This window comes from Grus americana, chromosome 1 (genome assembly GCF_028858705.1).
Source record: "Grus americana isolate bGruAme1 chromosome 1, bGruAme1.mat, whole genome shotgun sequence".
NCBI classification, from domain to species: Eukaryota; Metazoa; Chordata; class Aves; order Gruiformes; family Gruidae; genus Grus; species Grus americana.
This window is the reverse complement of record NC_072852.1, coordinates 175513953-175528176: the sequence shown is the minus strand read 5'-3', so window position 1 is coordinate 175528176 and position 14224 is coordinate 175513953. Positions and strand designations below refer to the sequence as shown.

Below are 14224 nucleotides of genomic sequence, written 5' to 3'. Positions count from 1 at the left end.
ATATTAAATATCCGTATTTGGAGTTCTTATGTCATCATCATTACTATATGCAAGACATGGGAAAAGGTGAAAAATATTTTATAACCCTGTAGTAGCTAATGACTTGAGACTGCAGGACTTTGATTGCAAAATGAAAGCTCAGCTGGCTAACAGTGATTAACTCAGAAATTGTAAGGCCTCTCAGCGAGACATAGTTTTCTCTTCCTCTGCACCATTCAACCTTAACCCAACACATCCTCTTCCCCATTATGGTGTTGCCTTCAGCTATATATTGTGCTGGTTGTATTGTTTAATTCTTTTAAAAGACTTTGAAAAATATAGCTTGGAGAAGCTCAAGTTCGGCTTTTAATTACACCTAGTCTGCTTGGGAGTCTTGTGGCCAAGAACACACTATCATCTCCTCCAAAATTTTAAAGGATCAGCGTGAATCAGTCTAATGTATATCATTAGCTCACAAGTAACATTAGAGATATGACTGATCTCTAAAACCAAAACTAAAGAAGTTTATATCAGAACTGGGTGAAGGAGAAGCAGGCATAAAGGCAGACTTTTTCCTGACTCAGCCTGTTGGGATCCTAAGCAACCTTTTCAAAGCCAAAGACAGATCTGTTTAGAGGCATAAAATCTGTGATTTTTTTTTTTTTTAAAGTAACTTCCTAAATAGCATAAAGAAAAAAATTATGCAAATCCTCCAGATATTAGATGAATCATCAAAGTGGAGAAGCTTTTTCAACAACAGAAAGTTGAAAGGTAAGAACAAATCAAAACTGCTTCTTGTTGAACTATCACAGTACTGGTCCAGCTCAGAGGAAAAAACCAAACCCTCTGCACTCAGAGAAAGAAGTATCTCTGACAATTCATTGTGACCTTACATTACATGCAAGGATAGCAGAATCTGTAATAACCATGCTATTTCTCAGAACAAAACTCTGAAAAAGATTATGTGGAGGTAGAGTAACAAAAAGGAAGTTGCATTATTTTTTTAAAAAAGAAAAAAAAATTATATACAAATTACCCATATTATTTGCAAGGAAATACCATCTATGTCTAGGTTGCAATTCACAGTTAGGACTTCTCAAAACTGATTTTTTTGGTGTTTTGCGTTTGAACAACCTAGAGAAAACTTAAAAGTAATTGCCTGGCAGGTTATTAGCACTTTTGAAATAGTTTCTTCAAGTAGTCTCAAGTGGAAGACGTTCTTAAAATTTTGCTGTAAGCTCCCTTTTCTGTAACATTAACCATAAGAGTAGAGTGGCACAAATAAAGCCTAGGAGATAAATGTTTTCTTCCATTAAAACCAGGGCATTCATTTATTTGTGTTTTCAGGAAGAATATATACGAGTCTATATTCCCTTTTAATTCACAAAACAATTGTGTCTTTCTTAATGTCTTCAGAATTCAATTCTAGAGCAGCTAGACATATAATTTATTTTTTTTCTTTTCCTGCCATGCATTTTTTTTAACTAGCAAAATGGAAAACTAAAATTAACTGCTTCAGAGAAACAGAACCGTATTTGTCTGGTCATCTCATGGTGCTACGGCACATATCCCCTCTTAGTGGGAACAGCTATAACTTCAGCCATTTCATTCCCTGTAACATAGCTTACTTAGCAGCAAACACAAAGGGAACTAATGATTTAAAAACTGCAATGTGGTAGCATGATAAAAAAAGTTTTTTTTAACATCTTATGAGTTACCATTACATCTTCTGCTTAACAATTCATTAAAAAAATTAAAATGACCACACAAACTATTTCAAATGGTTTTTTAGCTCCCCTCTGTCTATATGTAATAAAGACCATTAAAGACTATAAAGACCATTCTACATGAAGGACACAAAATGACTGTTGAAAAGAAAGACTAGAAAGAAAGAAAAAGAAAAAGAAAAAGAAAAAGAAAAAGAAAAAGAAAAAGAAAAAGAAAAAGAAAAAGAAAAAGAAAAAGAAAAAGAAAAAGAAAAAGAAAAAGAAAAAGAAAAAGAAAAAAGAAAAAGAAGAAAAAGAAGAAAAAGAAGAAAAATAAACAAAAAGAAAGAAATAAAGAAAGAAAGAAAGAAAGAAATAAAGAAAGAAAGAAAGAAAGAAAGAGAAAGAAAGAAAGAAAGAAAGAAAGAAAGAAAGAAAGAAAGAAAGAAAGAAAGAAAGAAAGAAAGAAAGAGAAAGAAAGAAAGAAAGAGAGAAAGAAGTGCCTTCCTTTTGGGAACTGTTTGGGGCACAAGGAACAGAGGAATTGTACGTGCAGTTGTTCCAATAGACTGGGAATACATCAGATCTTTTGTGCACATGTAACTCATTTGAGCATATTCAGAAAGTCAGATATGTCCAAGATGCAGTGACTATAAATATAGAATTGCCGGTATGCATATGTGCAATTGGGCTGCAATGAGTCCAGTTCACCTGGGATGTTTTGGAACTGATGCGGACACATCAGTCGAGTGAAAACCGTACAGCAAATCTCTCATAAATTGTGTCAAAACTACTACTACCCTAGCAGAATAAAGGTCATTAGAAGCAAACAAATCTGAAGAACTGCCTGGTTGGAGGATGGCTTCTTTAGTCTCTAGAAATATTCTTATCCAATATTTTGCTAAAAAAAAAACCTTTCAGAATTTTGTACTACCTTTGCACGCCTTGCTGCATATGCGTACTATTCATAACCTACTCAATGATACGAAAGGCTTCTGTGTTTTCTGTGCAATAAAAATAGATGTTTTCTGGCTTCTTAGTAAATAACAACCCATTAAGAAAAAACTTGCAATTTCATTTTTCACCTTTGTAGTCCATTAACTGTAATAGCTTTTAATGTACTTTAAGCATTCTTGAGCCTCTTGAGCTTAGTGAAAAGACACACCAACAACCAGCGTGTCTAAAGGTTATTTTGGTGATACCAGCTTTCTTGAGCCTTTCATTTACTGGATCTTTATATTATCTGTAATAGGTTACAGATTTGACTACTATCTGTTTAGGGTTTGAGGAGTATTTAAAGCTCAAATCAAGATCACTTTCATGATGTGCTAGGTGATGTATAAATACATAGCCTGAACTCCGTATCTTAAGGAATTACAAACCAATATATTAAGATTTAATATGTAAAACATAACAAGCAAAATGAGAGTGTAGACCTGAAACATGTTAACTGTAAATATATTTGCATATAGATACTCATCAAGGTCTGTTTATATTCTTCTTGTTACCTTAAAATGGAATATTCAGTACAATAAACATATTGTATAAGTATCTCTGTGTGTATGTATGTACACACAAACGAAAATGAACAGCGAAAGTATGTTTGCACAAGCAGTTGGACAGCAGAACTGTGAATGAAAATTCCTCTCTAAGTAAACTGGTAACAACTCTCTTTAAAAAGGGGCTTTCTCAGAGAACTAACTAAAATCATAACATAGACCAGAAACAGAATTTAAGCAAATTCCAGATCATTTGTTTGCTGACTTTGCTAGAGGACAGCTCAGTTAGAAGAGAATCTTTGTTGGTACTAAAAATTCCTTTGAATCTTTTGTATTTATAAAAACATAGTCATGTGTGTTTCTATATTTATTAAGGTGAATAAGCATACTTGATATATATATTTACACTATGTATAGATTATAAAAGAATTTACTGCTGATAATGCAGAATGAATATCTAATTATACAGGGTGACATATTTATCATTAGTTCCCTTTTTGATATATGACTGCTAACAGGAAAGTACAATTCTAATCATAACTTTGGAATACTTAAATTATTTTCCATTTTGCACTAAGGATATTTTGGAATTTTAATATTCTATTTTATAAAAGGGAGATATAAAATAAAAACAGAGAGAAAGACCGGGACTTTTTAATATGTGGATTTGATAAAGTTATACCTTAATTACTGCAATTACAGTAGCCAAGAAGCAGTTATTGTTGATTATCTGAAAATTACTTAAGAAATTTCCATTAATATCATAGTTTAAAAGCTTTTCTGAAAGAAACAGTTTAGCTTCTTTTGTGAACATGGTGAATATTTTATATTTTGTTATAGAAAACAGCATGCACATTTTCAACAAGAGAGTGTCCTTCCCATAACACCTCAAATAACATATTCAATTTAAAATGTAAGCATGACATTCAGGCTTCATTTGCTGTTGGTGTCAATCTAAAAAAATATAAATTGATGCAGACAGAAAATTCTAATCTGATGCCCTAGGGCCAGATCCAATAAAACACTTAGGCATCTAAATTTGGTGTTAAAGCAACTAACTTTTAGGTGTTTGTCCCCCAGAAGGGAATCTTTGGCTGAAGTGAGCCGAGTCTTACGTTCCTATATAGTGTATAGCGCAGGTTTTGCTAGGCAGGTACCAGTTAGGGGTTGCTATGAGCGGCCACTGTCTCCAACATCGCTCAACGTTACCCAAACCACATACTGCAAATTGGGATCTAATGAAGTTAACAAGTAGAACTATAGTCTGTCTAAAGTCAGCAGGAAATCATATGCAGCTATCTGGAGCCAGTAATTACAGAAACTCTGGCAATAGGACTGAGTTATAAATTCCACCTTGCAGACCCCATATGACCAGAGTCTGGGTCGCAAGGACAAAGGGACGATGGTAAAATATACTTCCCTCTTTTACACAAAGCACAGTGATTAGGGATACTGCCCAGGAAACGTGTCACGAGCTCAGTTCTCTCTTCTGCCTGCAAGGAATTAGGATCCACATCTCTGAGGCGTGTGTGTTTAACTTTCAAGCTACTGATTATTTTGAACTCTTCAGATGAATGATCAAGAAGAGCATCGGGATTCAGCAGTCTAGTCCTTAGGTTCTCCATTAGCTCCTCCTTCCTATGCGTCTCCGGATTTAACAGACAGCATCACTCAAGAGCTGAACGAGTATTCATGCCCATAGAAAACATCAAAAATACACTTCTTGCAACTTCAGACTGGGAGATCTGCAGGACCTCAGAAAACAGCTGAGCAGGATAAGTGATAAAATATACCACAACAAAATTGAGGGACTATCTAGAGCAAACATTTTGAGTCATAGAAACTTAACTTTACCTGAAAAGACTCAGGCCCTTAATTTTAATGTAAAAACCTGAATGGATCTTTTCTAATATGACTCCTATACTTCACGTAAGACCTTCTTGTGAAATCTGACCTAATAAAACCAAATGTGCATCATCAAATAGTCCATGATTACAGGTTAGAAAATTAGATACTTGGTTTTGATGATGGCTGTCAAGTACTTGAACTAACATCATGTACTTGAACTTACCTCCTTCTTTCCAGGATCATTTGCAGTTCTACAGCCCACTTTCAGCAAATTTGGAAAATCCGCTATCCTCTAGTAAGGAAAAAATTCCGGAAATCTAGGGTAAATGACTTCTCTGGTTACACAGATAATGACATGTTGAGTTATGTATGAACCGTGGGGCAGAAGTGCTCTGCAACATCTCCTGCAGTCCACTCTAGTCCAGACTAGGAACATGGCTGGACCACAACATAACCCTTAGCAAATCTAAGTTTTTTCTCATGGAAGCCAGGGAGTGGGTGGAACTTTAAATGTATACATTTGGACTTGCCCCAACATGAAGCTTAGACGTGGCCAAGTTGCACATCTGGAGTCAGCAGCTAAAAAATGGTCCCAACACCCATGGTTTGCACATAGTCTTTGAGAACAGAAACTCTGTTTCCCTGAAACAAATATTCACCTAGAGCCCAATACAAACTTTCCAGTTTTAACAGGCAGCGAATCAGATCCACAGAACCTAATTTGATTCTTGGTGGGATAATGACAACCTGACTCCAACTGAAGGACCGGGCCTCCTTTACCAGGCAGGATTTCCCAGGTTCTCCCAGGTTCAATTAAAAGCATTTTAGTTGCAGCTGATAGATTTCTGCCAACGCAAGTGGCTTAGAAGAAAACACAATAATGTTTAAATGCTTCATGATGCTTATTCAGAACTTCTCTTTTCCTTCCTTTTTCGTTTGAATCAGATGATGAAGGTGATGGGGTTTCAATAATAAGAGTGCCACCATCTACCTATGTTTGTTTGCATTTTTAAATATGATTATATTCTGACTGATTTGCAGTGGTAAGCAACAGTTTGGAAATCTGATTGCAAGCTCTCAGTGACAGAAGTAGATAATTACTATCTCCACAAATATCTATAAGTTAAATCACTTGTTTTAATACAGATTAGATTAGTATTAAAGTTACAAGATTGGTATGAGAGACATGATAAATGTAGTCATGACAGAAAACAATTTTTAATTTAGTATACCCTATCAATCTAGATAGCCCATGAATATTTACCATTAATTCAGTAGGCTGGAAGAGAGGGGGAAAAAAAGAACGAAAAATAGAAGGTTTGACCTAAACAAGGACTGAGGAAAAAAAGAGAATTCTCAGCAGTTTTACTGAGAAGAGATCTTGCAAAAACGTGAACTGGCAACAGATTGGAAAATACATTTGGGGTGCCATTATAAACAAAGCCTTTAAAAAACCTGAATGACATGCAAAAATAGTAGCAATTCTTAATATGTACTTCTCTTTGCAGGATTTACCAGTCTGATTACACTTAAATGAATAACTTCAAAGGCTGAAATAAGATCATTTATGGAAATTCAAAACAAACCTATTTGATCACATCATACTTCACAGCAGGGATACAATTTGCAGGGGCTGAGTGAGGGCATAGTATAAGCTAAAACAGGTTGTGTGTGCAATGAACCAAACTAAATGGTTTATATAAAAGAAATGTTGTTTCCATTAATTTTTCTGGTAATCCTATTAAAAATGCCACCTGTCCAGAACAGAATTGTCCAATTTTAATTCTTTTTCATATCTCAGTGTTCAAACACAAGACAGAGAAGGTATCATCTTATCGCTATTAAAATATGGCACAAAATGTCTTATTCTGAAATCTTCATTACTGCAGCAGTTTCTCTGGCTCTGTTTCCATGTCTGGCTATTACACCTTTCACTTTTCCTCTCATTGTGCTCAAAGAACTGATTTTTCTGATAAGCCCAAAGAATATTTTTTCAAAGGATATGTCATATTTCTAACCTCTCTTTAACCAAATTGTTTCTAGTCTATAATACTTAAAATTCACATATATTAAGTAAATATAACATGAAATGCACGTTTTAAAATTCCACACACCCCCCTCCAAAATCCTCTGTAACAAGCCTGAACAGGAACTTAACTTTGAATACCAACAGAGATGAAATGGTGTCATAATCAGCATAAGTGCATGTGGACTATTCACCTAGATCAAACACTTTGGTCATATACTCAATTAAATTTAAATCCCATTATATAATGTGTACCAGCCTCATTTTATGCAATTCCCTAATTTAATGGCTTGGTATTAGCCTTTTTCCTTTTTGCACACATGGACTAATTTTCACGGTGCTCGGTCCCTTTGGGAAGTAGGTCATTAAAGTCAACTGGATGGAGACAGAAACCTAATACCTAAACAGTGTTGCAGAAGGGTCAGAGACACAATAGTAATTTAAAACTGGTTTTCACTCATCCTTCTTTGTAATATTTATGAAAATCCTCCCTCATATAAATATTGTTCATTAATCTCAATGACCACAATGTAGAAAGAACCAAGAAAGCTACCATCCTGTTATAATTTAATTTGTTGAAAACAAAAAAATCCCAGTTAAAAAAACAAAAATCACAATTATACTACTATTTAGCTGTTGAGACAATACTTGTTTTACATTGAAACAGTAGAATCATAATATTCATATTACCTTTCTCAATGTGTATTCTTTTTGTCTCATGTCCCACGTCATGACCAGCCAGGTCACCCTCCTTAGGTCCAGGCAGGACATTAGGTGACAAACCCATCAGCATTTGGTTCATAGATAGCCCGTTCTGATGGACAGCTGCTAGACACAAGCGCAGGCAGAAAGAAAATCAGCCGTCATATTAACAATACACTTTTGTATTTATTTTATATAGGCTTCCTCTTAATTATACAAGAATTCTAACAATCACAAAGTTCCTTAATTAGTGCTATCAGTATCCACACAGCGGGAGAGTTTCTTCCTGTTACTTCTGGTTTAAAACAATTCCTTTTAAAAAGAAGAGTTCAGTATCTTTGGACAAAGTTGGATACTTTCAAACACCTTCTTGTTTATTTAACAAGAACTGAAATGCAAAATTAAGCAAACCAGAAAAGAATAGCAGGTTCTACTTGAGATACTTACTGATTTATTTTATTTTGTTTAGCTAGTTGTACAAAACCTCTTGTACATAAGCATTGCCAATATGCAGTCCCTAACTTGCTTAAATTAAGCACTGTGGTCTTCCAGGTGATAAACATCATTTTTCAAAATACACTGTGCAATAGCAGTATTGCTCATCCAAATAGCTTGAAAAGCTCTTTCCACCAGTTCTCAAACAGACCTTCATAAGTCTCGAACAAACCTCAGAAACCCATATAAGGTAGCTTATATCCTTATGCTCTTACCCTGAAAAACTGTATTTGCAAAAGGCTTATGCCATTTTCAGTAAAGCATTTTTTCATACGTAAGTCATATTTCTGTAGCAGCCATCTTACTCTTGCTAGCACCACAAAAGCAGGTGTACCTAAGAATCAGGTGTGATGTTAACAAATCAGATAGGAGAGAAAAGTTATTTTATAAATAAATAAGTTGCTGAACTTATCCGGTATTTAAAGAACTCTGTTATGTTCACACTGGAAGATACGACGTGCAAAGGTCCCACTTCTCTCTGCTGGTAAGCAAGCAGAGTAAGCTGAATAGTACCATTTCTTTAAAAAATAGTACCATTCCTTAGCAAAACCAGTAATATCTCTCAATTTAATTTACTTTTTTATTTAGAGAACAATGGAAAAGGTCTTCAATGATTGTAAAAAAAACCTATTCAACCAATTAAAAAAAATTAAAAATCCAGGGTTGTGAGCTTTTTTCCCCAGAACTTTACTTAGGAACTCATAAAAACCTGTGGAAATAGATAGGTCACGGTATACGGGATGCCAGTTTAATCTGCACTCTGAATCGTCCAAGTGATAAGAAAACAGAATTTTCAGCTTGTCATGGTCAGGCCTCATTTATTTTCTTTGGTAAGTCATTTTTCATTACATAGTAATGAAAGATCTTTCATCTGAAGGTCAATGAAGAGTCAGTTTCCTGAGTCTGCGGAGAGCCTGAAAGGAAGCAGTCTGAACGACACGTGCTGCATCTAATCAACACGACTACATATTCCATATAGCTATTTCATGGCCTTGTATCCGCAAGCCGAATCCTCCAGTTTCACCTACTGACAAATTCCACAGTGGAAAGATGCCTTAAAAGCACAAAAATCTGCAACGGAGCAATAAAAAAAGGCATGGACAAGTGTACTATGAGTTTAAGTAAATATCCATAAAATAATATGTGTTTAAAACCTTAATTTCCAGGCTGTTGCACTGGAATATCATATAATTCGGGGTCTTTGCCATGTAATTTACATCCCGTACATGAAGCCTTGATAAAAATGGTATCACTTTGAGACACCATGGCTTAATTTCACTCCGCCCCTTGTGAGCTATGAGGTGATAATACTCTCCGTATCATATTTCTCACCATTACGAATCTTTATATTTAAAAAATGTATAAAGTATGCACATTTTTTAATTGATTTAACCTAATTCTTCTCTTTACCAAGGAATTGTACCATGTAAAATGTTGTTTATGAAGTCAGATTCAATTTAGAAATCAAACCAGAGTAACCAGATTAAATAAAACTCAATTTCTTTAAAAAATGTTTACACTATATGTTCAGTTCTAAAACTAATCTAGCAAATTGCTTCCCGGCTGCAATTCTGTATTTCATAGCTCATATCTTTATGTTTAATATGACATGATGGCAGTTTATATCAGTACCCGTTAATGTAGCATCAGATATTATGATACTGTAAACTGGGGAACATAATGTTGGGAGATAGTTATTGCAGCTGAACTTCCGAACATGATACATATGAGATCTATTTAAGACGAGGGCATTTTGATTAGAAAAACCAGCTGCACCTAATCAAATTTAAAGTGGTGACAAGGAGAAGAATGTGACCTACGGATTCTGTCTGAAGAGCTCTCGGTCCGTGCAGGAGAGCTGGACACACTGCTGCTTCGATGAGAGGACGGATGGCTGCCAGGTCTTCGGCCCTCTTCAAGAGAAGGAGCAGGAGAAGGGCTGTCTGGAACACGTTCCTAGACCCCACGAAAAATAATTGCAAGAAAAGGCAATGTTAAATTAAACCTCTGTGGCTTCCAAACATCAGTTCCCTAAACTGCATCTCCCTCCTAAATCACAACCTATTCTTTCCTCTGTTGAGGTGTCCAGGATTTGCAGAGTATTCTCAAAGGAAACTTAGCAATTTTAGGACACCAGACCTTATGTTTTAGTATGCGACGTGAGCACTGCTCATCCTGTCAGGCTTTTAAACTGCCTTCTGGACTACTTATAAAAATAAGGTTTTTATTCTTCTTTTCAGGTGTTTTTTTCTTCACTTCTGTCAGCATGCCGTTGAACTGGAAATATACATTTTTTTTACTAGCTTATAGACCTTAGCCTTACGGGATGAGGAACAATGTACTTTTGTAAATATATAAAGACCAGACACTGTTGTTTTAGCTTATGCTGAATTTTACTCCACATTTTAATTTCAAAGGGGCTTCTTGAGCAATGAGATTTTACAGAACTGCTCTGGATCATAAAGAAAATATAATCTCCCTACTGAACCTGTACCAGTAACGTGGCTGATAGTCCAAATGTATGTTTTGTACCATTGAGCACAAACCTGGAATGAAGCACATATTTTGGAAGAGTGTGACCAGATCACTGGCTGTATCACTACTTCGAAACGGGGAAAAATGCCCATTCATGGTTTTGTATCCAAGGAGAAGCCTGGCATGGCAGTCAGGAGGAGCTATGATGGATTTCAAGATGCTCCTTGACTTTGAAAATTAGAGCATGAGGATTGTGATGGTTTGAACCACACTTCTGCTATTGTGCGAACCATCAATATGTAGCAGATAGATATATCTGATATTTACACAGAACTGTGATAGAAACAATAAACAAAGGGAACGGAGTGCAGAATAGTCCTTTCTAGAAAATTCTCTGTCTTTTCCTGCAGTTTCCTCTTTATTGCTAATAGCTCCCAAGACTATGTCATTGCTAAAATATGTGTGAGTTAGGTTGGTTTGGTCGAATAGTGATAAAAGTAAATAGTTCCTATAAGGAAAATCTACTGGGGAGACTGAAAATGTTAAACTAGGGGGGTTTTGGTTTGTTTTTTTCTCCTTTTGATAAGTGAAATCCTGTCTTCTAATGAAAAAAAAAAAAAAGGCAAACCAAAAACAAACCCCAAAACAACCCAAAGTGAAAACAACAAATGAACAACTGTATCCATTCAACTCACTAAAAGCTCGCAGTAATGAATTAATACAATTAGTATATGTTTAATAATACATATGAAAACTTGCTGCTGCAAATGCCTAAAAGTTTTCCTGAAAAGAGCATTACGGTCCTCACACTGCAAATTGCTTTTGCAGCAGTCATTATTTTTCATGCACAGTAGCTAGATGAATATTTATTTCGCTGAATGCACTCCTATCAAACTTAGCAACACGACCATCTATAGTAATCAATAGATTTGTTCCAGGTAAGCTTTATAATAAATATTTGCTAAACTTGAGATTCTGATTGCAAAGGGATTCGATGGGCCTATTGATGGAGTGGGAGAAGACCTTTCAGAGCAGTGTTTCAAGACATTTAAGTGGATTCCACTTTAATAGTCTCGGGTTTTTAAGTCAAAAACATTGATGAGGATAGTTTAACTGCATCATAGCTCTAGGCTTATTATGACTTTGATTGTGTTTATATGCCCATGAACTGCGTATTCAAGAGGAGGATTATAATGCAGATGTTTTCAGAATGTAGAAGATTTATTTCTTTAGATTTAGGAGGATTTAAGCATGCACAGCGTACAGATTTGGTATAAATTGGAACACGCTATATTTAATCATTCATTTAATATATAATTTCACTGTTTGGCATACAATGTATTGTTCTTAGAAGGGTTTCATTAAAATGAAATCCAGTGAGCACATAAGATTTGAATACAGAGCTGCAGAGTAAATTAATTTATTTAAACAGCTTAATTTGTTTATCCTATTTATTTATGTGCGCTTTTACAGCATGTATTATGAGATGGGGAGAGCAAAAGGAATGCACAGGACGACAAAATATAATTACTGCACAAACAAAACAGATAATGAGTTTTATTCATATATAATATGACATAGCAGACAAACTCTATGAGAAAACTATATATACTGGCTTTATCAATTCATTTGTAAAATACCCTTTAACCCCAACAAAACATGGGATTGAACTATGCAGAAATGGAAATTAATTTAATATCTTAACTCATTTTTTATATCCTTGCTTCATAATTCCACAATCAATATTATAGTCTATAGCAATTTTTTGTCTTTATCAAATCTAGCTGCAATAATAAATGGAAATGCTACTAATAATAAATTGAAATACTCTGTAGCTCTAAAAAGTCATGGTGATAAACTAATGGTGCTCGGATATCAATATAAGCTGTCTTCCTTACAAAAGATTTTGTGCAGAAAAGATGGATTTTGTCTGTGGTAAAATATTAACTTTACATTTAGACTTCACTTTAAAATTATTCAGAAAAGGAAATGTGCAAAAATGTGTTCAGTAAATAACTCAGATGATCCGAGCTATTTTGTAACTTCTGCAAATGCCACTTTTGTACATGTAAGTCTACACGACACAGCAAAGAAACAGATTTTACTGTGTTATAATCCTGGCAATAGAAATCACCTAGGACACTGTCCGCTGTCCAGTATTTTTCCCAAAACTTGTCCACTCTCAGGACAAATTCAATTCCACTTAATTAAATATATCTCTAAAGAACCTGGTGCGGCTTGTACTGTAATTAGTCTTGTCGTCTCCCAACACGCCAGCAAACAAATAAATAAATAAATGAAATCCGAGTGACTTTGCTTTGCTAAAATGAAGTATGAGTAGGAAACTCTGCAGGGCTCAGTTTGAAATCACCGTATTGGAATGTAAGTCTTTAAATGCAGCTGGAGATGAAACTTCAGACACCTGAAGGGGCACATGAAGGGGCCCGCCTTGGAGGTGTTTCCCATTTCAGTCCATTGAGATATAGACAATAAAGTCAATGGAGCCTCCTCCAAAACCAGACACCTACAGCTCAATTCAGCCGCTCACATTTGAGCCATTTGAGCCACTGAAGGGCTTTGAGATGTCTGCACCAGGCTGACAGACAGGACCTACAAAAGGTCTGCTGCCTTTTGGAGTAGCACTAGGATGCTAAAAACATTATCCCTGCACTTACTGGCTGATAAGCTGAGTAACTGCCAAAACTCTATCGACAATTTTTACTAGAAAACAAGAAATACAGAATTATTTATCACTTGTAGAACATAGCCCTCACAAGCCACCTTTTTTCTCCATTTTTTGCTTCTGTATTTGTTTCTACAGGTACAATTAAAAAGTAGTGTGAACAACTTAGGGCATATGTAACAATTTCACATATGGTCGACCAACTTTTCAAAATTGGTAAGACTCTCAATTAGGCATCAGAAACAGAGGCTACACTAAGCACTGGACCATACGCTCTTTAACGGCCAAACTTGGAGCATGCTTTATTTTGGTGCCATTTAAAATCTGATCCAAATCAAGAATCCTAAGTATTTAAGAATCTGACATTTAACCCCTTCAAAAGTGCTCCTATCATATATGAAACTTTCACTGTAGGGAGATATAATGCATTTTGCTGTACTCTTACTCTACTGACATTACCAGTTCCACACCTTCACATTTCATAAATAACAGTATTGTTCTTGACACTGGGCTTTTTTTTTTTAATTTTGTAAAAACAGGTAAAAGATTTTAACTGTCAGATGTTGAAGTTGTCTCTAGAATTAGCAACCACTCCCATTTTCCAGAATACCACATATCAGTCACAACATAATACTGTCTTGGTCTCTCCAAGTAAAACAGAAGTGTCTTAGCAACATTTTTCTACATTTTTCAAGCAGCTCTTTGCATACATGCAAAGACCATACTGTAAAAATCTCATTCCAAAAGTTCCTTTTAAGTAACTTCTTATTAAGATTTATCCTAATATATCAGTAATAGTATCCAGAAGACC

At 35.2% G+C, this 14224-nt stretch overlaps 1 protein-coding gene across 6 annotated transcripts in view; it reads right to left on the bottom strand.

The window, feature by feature from the left end:
* Positions 1-14224, bottom strand: part of DACH1 (dachshund family transcription factor 1) — a 367584-nt gene that overhangs the window by 97003 nt on the left and 256357 nt on the right. For 3 of the 6 annotated variants that reach the window (XM_054806688.1, XM_054806675.1, XM_054806696.1), the window contains 2 exons: positions 10076-10211; positions 7749-7886 (listed from right to left, as the gene is read on the bottom strand). In XM_054806688.1, coding sequence (XP_054662663.1) covers positions 7749-7886; positions 10076-10211 — 274 coding nt within the window. The remainder of the gene's footprint in view (positions 1-7748; positions 7887-10075; positions 10212-14224) is intronic. The other 3 variants (XM_054806681.1, XM_054806712.1, XM_054806704.1) reach the window with 1 other exon arrangement.